The following is a 6,697-nucleotide window of genomic DNA, read 5'->3' as shown; positions in this document are numbered from 1 at the left end:
ATCACAAGCCACAGAACTTCAGCTTTTTGCGAGTGTTGAGAGGAGGAATTGGAATACCACTTCATGGAATTAAAAATGTTCTATTCACACAAATTTGGACGAATTCTTGAGATAGCCATTAGATTGCATTTCCTTAGTAGCATAATTTGGACTAAAACATACATGGAAACCATTAGATATTTTTGAACTATTAAATTGGAAATGAAAGTTTGTTACCTAGTTTACGTCAATTTTCAGCTCATACAGATCACTTGAAATTGTACTCTGATTGCACTCCGAAACGATTCCGTCAAGATCAATTGGCACATTTGGAACAAACACCAGCAGGGGCTTCTTTCTTGGAACAGGAAGTAGCTCATTCTTGCCCTGGAGAATGCCTAGAACTGTCCTCATGACAGGCCTTTCTTCTAAAAACGGATTCACATAGCTCAAACCTAGAAGAAGTAGCCTCTTCATTTGCTCATTATCATACTGCCCACTCAGGCATGGGTTTGCAGCATCCAAAAGCCTGCCTTTCGAGTGAAAATTCCAAACCCAATCAACAACATTCAACATGTTCATACTGCCAGGTTCTTCTCTCTCTATTGGCCGCTTGCCCGTGCAGATCTCTAGAAGCACAACCCCGTAGCTGTAGATGTCGCTCTTTTCTGTAGCTTTACCCATCTGGAGATACTCAGGTGCAAGGTAACCTACAGTCCCTGCTGCCAGGGTTGATCGAGGGCTTGTGTCATGATCCTTTAACCTTGCAAGCCCAAAGTCTCCCAACCTGGGACTGAATATTGAGTCAAGGAGTATGTTACTGGACTTTATATCCCTGTGGATCACCTGCTTTCATGTTCTTCATGTAGGTATGCCACTGCAGAGGCGATGCCAACAGCCACGTTGTACCGCCGAGACCAGTTGAGAATGACATAAAGCTCTCCACCTGAACAAGGGTGGAGAGCCTCATCTAAGCTGACGTTTGACATGAACTCATAGGCAAGCAGCAACTCATCCCTCTCTGTGCACCACCCTTGGAGCTGTACCAGATTGGGATGCTTCAGGTCAGCAATTATACTAAGCTTAGCACTGAACTCATTGTAGCTCTCTCTAGATTGCTTTGAACGCTTGACCGCGTACGTGACCCCCGAGTGTGGGCACACTGCCTTGTACACGGTACCGAAACCACCGCTGCCAACCACCATAGAGGGATAGAATCCCTTAGTAGCTGAGAAGATATCTTGGTACATGAACTGTCTTGGCTTACCTGCCCCAACGCCCTCGTTGACTTCTGCAGTATCCCGCCTCCATTTCTTCAGAGAGATTACCACAAACACCATGACTGCAACAAGAAACACAATGGGCAAGGAGATGGCAAGCCCCAATACCATTACCAGCTTCCTGCGGCGCCCATCCTTGCGGGCGGTGACTCCCGGCAACAACGCTGGCACGCTGCGGACGCTGTCAGGCGTGCTGTGCGCGATCTGGGACATCGGATCGATGGCCGGCAGCCCGGACGTCAGGAAGGTCCAGCTCTCGACGATGAAGCCACCCTCGCTGCTGGCGTTGTTGTCCGACGACACCTCGAGGCTGACGAACATGAACTCGGCGAAGCAGGCACCCAGGCCTACGACATCGTAGGCCAGCGTGGGCGTTTGGGGCCGCACGCTCGCGTGGCTGAGGAACACCTCGAGGTGTGCCCGGCGCACATCATAAATGACCCAGGAACCGACCCCGTTGCCATTCCACAGGTTCACAGCCCCGATGGAGTTCCCGGCGAGTTCCACGCCTGAGGAGGACGCGGAGGCACGTCCCTTGGACGCATCCAGGGTGACCTCGAGCGGTAGGGAGCGGTTTTTGGCCGTGGTGCCGACCGTGAGCGGCGGGTATGAGGAGGAAGGAGAGGTGCGAGACGGGGCGCGTGGAGGCGGGCGCGGCGACGAGGAAGGAGGTGGAGAAGGAGGCGTTGGGTGAGAATCTGTTGGGATACGAGGTAGGCTACACTAGCGCAATTCAAAAAATTCTACCGCGTATAACCAGGAATAACTACCGTATAAGGATCACGGGATTACCACTCGACGCACTACTGGTGCGGAAGATGTAGATATGTGTCGATGCAGTGAAGACGATCACGTAGTCGTACGTAGTCGATCAACGTAGTCGTACGTAGTCGATCACGTCCAGCAGCTCCTCAGCAGCTCGTCCACGTGTAGCAAGATCATCTCCGGTGCCGCGGCTCGTCGTCGGCTCGTCGTGGCTCGTCCAAGTGCTGCAGGCGCAACACCTCCAAGGTATCCACACGTGCAGGGAGGAAGCATCGCAAGCCGGACTGCTAGATCCGCGAGTTGCAACAGGCGAGGCCGTGGGAGGCGCGGCACGTGTGTTTCACCAAAAGGTGTAAACCCTAGGGCGCCCCCACCCCTCTATTTATAGAGGTTCCTAACGGGCCTCTGGGTCCGAGGCCCATTAGTACTTCTAAACCTAATCCAACTCGGATCTGATCCGAATTGGGCTTCCAGCCCCTTAAGTGTGTGACCCTATGGGTTCGGATACGTATAGACATGGCCCGAGTACTCCTACTCGGCCCAATAGTTGGTAGCGGCCTCTAGCAAGACGTGCCAACTCCTATACGCACACGAAGATCATATCAGACGAACCATCAGAACATAATATACATGCTACTCCCTTTGCCTCACGATATTTGGTCTAGCTTCAAGCCGACCGCTCTTTCTCGATCCTGTGATTCGGAATCCCTTTGTAGGTTAACTCTTAACCGTACGTAGCATGGCCATGCATTTTCGGATCCGATCACTCGAGGGGCCCAGAGATATCACTCTCAATCAGAGAGGGGCAAATCCCATCTTGATTGACCATGTCTCATAGCATGCTTCTTGACAAACCCGAAAGCTACCTTTATAACTACCCTGTTACGGCGTAGCGTTTGATAGCCCCTAAGTAGGTCGATCCACATCTAGAATACATGCGACAATCTCAGGTCTAAGGACAAAGCGTATATGTTGTTTAAAGAGAGAACTACTTCTCGTGTTGGGTCAGTCCTAGCACATGTCTCCACATGTGTCCACATTATTAGTTCAACATCTCCATGTCCATGACTTGTGAAACATAGTCATCAACTAATACATGTGCCAGTCTAATATTCATGTGTGTCCTCACATGAACTCCGACTAGGGACAACTTTAGAATAACCATACAAGTAAAGAGTTTCACATATAATTCACATAATTGCAAATCAATTCAAGTAGCCTTCAATGGATATTCAATGAACACAATATACAAATCATGGATACAAATGGAATATCATCATCTCTATGATTGCCTCTAGGGCATACCTCCAACAGAATTGGAGCGGGAGCGGGAAGAGCACGTGGGAGGAGGGCGGCGGGAGCGAAATGGAGTCGGTGCGGAGTGAGGCCCCGCCGAGGAGGTGAGGTTGCGGAGGAAGAAGGACGGGAAGGAGAAGGAGATGGGGGTCTCCGCCGCCTTGGAGGCGGGCGTGAGGAGGAGGAGGAGGAGGAGGAGGAGGAGGGCGGCGGTGGCTGCGGCGAGTAGGCGGCGGTGGTAGGACGGTGAGGTTGTTGGAGCCATGGGAGACGAACGGGGAGCCTTGAGAGGGTAACGAGGCCAACGAGGTTTATACAGAGAACGAGATCCTCTAACGCTCCACGGTGCGGCTAGTTCGAACGCAAGTGGAGGAGGAAAGGAAAGGGCGCGAGTTCGACGGAAAAGGGGGCGAGAACGAAGGGAATTGCCCGAGGTTGACAGGAACGGGCACGAGGAGGAGAGAAGCGGCGCAGAGGAGTTGATTGTATGGATGGCAATGGCTCCGATCTCCGATCTCCCGTGGGGAATTCATCCATTAGGGGATACAAATGGGTTGTTTTTAGTCCCCATGGGGAGCTTAATGGGCCAATTTTCATCCCCATCGGGTGAAGCGGATCACAGAACGTTTCACCCCTCCCCATCCCCGTTACCCATTGGGGGCCCAAGTAACAATTCCAGCCCAACATTTCAGCCAAGCCCACGAAGCCAACCCTAGCATCTGGCGGTCTGGTCATCTGCGTAGCGCTACCAGCGCAGTAGCGCTAGCGTCGCGAGTCGTGAGTCGCGCGACTCCCTGCCTCCACGAGTCCGCCTGCCGCCGCCGCCGGTTACAAATCCCTGAATCATCGGCTCTTCACGTGACTTTCCATCTCCATGCCGCCGGTAAGCCGGTTGCCGTTTTTCCATCTCCCTCCGTCCTCGCCTTCTTCTTCTCCCGCAGACCGCAGTCCTGCTCCCGCACGCCGCACGCGGCAGACCGACAGCGACTCTGCAGGCCGCACTCTGTCCGCAGTCCGCACCCTCATCTTCTATTCTTCTCCCGACCCGGTGGCCGGCCGCCAGCCGTTGGCGGCCATCCCCATGGATACAGGAATAACAGGATGCACCATGTATTGCCAGTGAATCCTTCTTTCTTCTTCCCTTTCTCCCATCATTAACCCTTCCAATTGGAGTGTCCTGTTTGTCTACTGAGTACTGACCCAGATTCTCCCAACCGCGAACCTACCTCTCAAGGGACGACGACGCCTCCAACCGTCCACCGCCGGATCCCACCGAGAGAAGCAAGGGGGTGGTTGCCGGTGCTGGATTTGACGACCCCGTGGAGGCCGCTGCCGCCGGAGTGAAAGATGCTGTGGAGGCCGATGCCATTGGAGCGAAGGATGCAGTGAAGGCCACCGACGCCGGAGCGAAGAAGACCAGAACATTGTCATCCACCAAAGCTGCCATTGTTGCAGGTGACCCCAAGCGGCTTCCTCAACCACCTGTGGCCAAACCTGCTGACCCAAAGCGCCGCCGCTTGCAGGGAGGGCGCAATATTATTCAATCACAAGGGTTAGTACACAATCTTGCATTTGATTTATTTTGTTGTCTATTTCTTACTCTGTTACTTATTTTACTTACTCTGTTGTTTGTTTTGAATTGGTATTCATGTCACTTTATCCTGATATAGCTAATAGGCTAATTTGATATATGTTGGTAGAAATGATAGAAACAAAAGTATATTGTTGGTAGAAATAGAACTATATTATCGGTAGAAACAAAGAATTATATTGTTGATAGAAACGGTATTCTTTTGATCTTTTCTATAATGGTGGTCATAGATTAGCGAGTACATACACTTTTAATGGTATTTTCTATTTAATTGATTGCAGGCTGCAGAACCAAAAGAAGATGTCAGAAGGTAGTAGCAGCCAAGTTCCAGTTTCCGTTGGCTCACAGCCAAAAACTGATTTTCATCATGAATCTGTCAATGAATATGAAGCAAATCAATCCGAAGCAATTGAAATAGATGATGACGAAGAAGAGGAGGTTGAAGAGATAGAAGAAGATGGTGTCGAGGTGGGTTCGAAGAGGAAGCTGACCTCAGTTGTTTGGAAGGAATTCAAGAGAGTGAGATGGAATGGCAAAATAAAGGCCAAGTGCATGTATTGCTCCAACAAGCTTGTAGGAGAAACAAGGAGTGGAACTAAGCACCTTCATGATCACTTAAAGATTTGTACACTTAGAAAGATTCATCTATCCGGAAATAAGACATTGTCACAAGCGTAATTGAGGTTCACTGCCACATATTTTGGGAAAGTTTCAGTGGAGAACTACACATTTGATCAAGATATAGCAAGGAAGGAGCTTGGTGCTATGATGGTGCTGCATGAATATCCTCTTTCCTTGGTTGATCATGCAGGCTTTCGGAGATTTGTACATGCACTCCAACCACTCTTCAAGATTGGGACCAAAAACACACTAAGGTATATAGCTATATAGCTGCAAGTTATTTTTTTATATTGCTAAAGTTCTGTTAATGCATATCTAAAGGTGTCATATATTTTTTTATATTTCAGGAAGCACATCATTGATCAATATGAGGTAGAGAGGAAGAAGGCCATTCAGTACATGGCTGGACTCAAATCTAGAGTGGCCATCACTAGTGACATGTGGACCTCTGACAACCAAAAAAGAGGTTACATGGCCATCACAACACACTTTATCGATGAATCTTGGACTCTTAGAAATATTATCATGAGGTGAGCATTCTGGATGTAGATCACAGTGCACAGTTTAGTTTGTTTGCATTTTTATTGATTCACTCATAATGCTGTCTATTCTTGTACATGTTTATTTATGTGCCAGCTCCTCACACTCATGATGTCATTGGTGATGAACTATATGAATCCCTTGTTGATTGGAATCTTGATGAGAAGGTATGCACTATCACCCTTGACAATTGCAGTACAAATGATAGTGTAATTCCTTATCTGGTCAGAAAAATTGGGAAAAGTAAGCTGTTGGGTGAAGGAAAATTCTTACACATGCGTTGTTGTGCTCATATCTTGAATCTAATTGTTAAGGATGGATTAGAAATGCTAAAAGATGCAATTGAAAACTTTCGTGATAGTGTGGCTTACTGGACAGCAACACCAAAAAGGGTTGAGAAGTTTGAGGGGATAGCAAAGTATGTTCATGTTAAGATTGATAAGAAGATAGACCTTGATTGCAAAACACGATGGAATTCAACTTATACAATGCTTAGTATTGCACTGCCCTACAAGGCTATTTTCATTAGAGCAAGTCGTGTGGATAGGGAATACACTTGCTGCCCTACTGAGCAAGAATGGGAATTTGCTAGTTATGTTGTAGAAAGGCTTAAACTGTTTAGTGA

The 6,697-nt window shown here is 48.8% G+C and overlaps 1 protein-coding gene across 1 annotated transcript; it reads right to left on the bottom strand.

Annotated features, from left to right (window-relative positions):
* Positions 1-216: 216 nt before the first annotated feature.
* On the bottom strand, positions 217-4,346 carry LOC117844164 (probable L-type lectin-domain containing receptor kinase S.7). Its single transcript, XM_072291825.1, is given in 4 exon segments — positions 217-833; positions 836-1,860; positions 1,862-1,957; positions 4,264-4,346. Coding segments are annotated over 4 exon segments (1,821 nt in total).
* Positions 4,347-6,697: the final 2,351 nt, after the last annotated feature.

This window comes from Setaria viridis, chromosome 2 (genome assembly GCF_005286985.2).
Source record: "Setaria viridis chromosome 2, Setaria_viridis_v4.0, whole genome shotgun sequence".
NCBI classification, from domain to species: Eukaryota; Viridiplantae; Streptophyta; class Magnoliopsida; order Poales; family Poaceae; genus Setaria; species Setaria viridis.
Note: the sequence above shows the minus strand (reverse complement) of the source record. Positions and strands in the feature narration are given on the sequence as shown.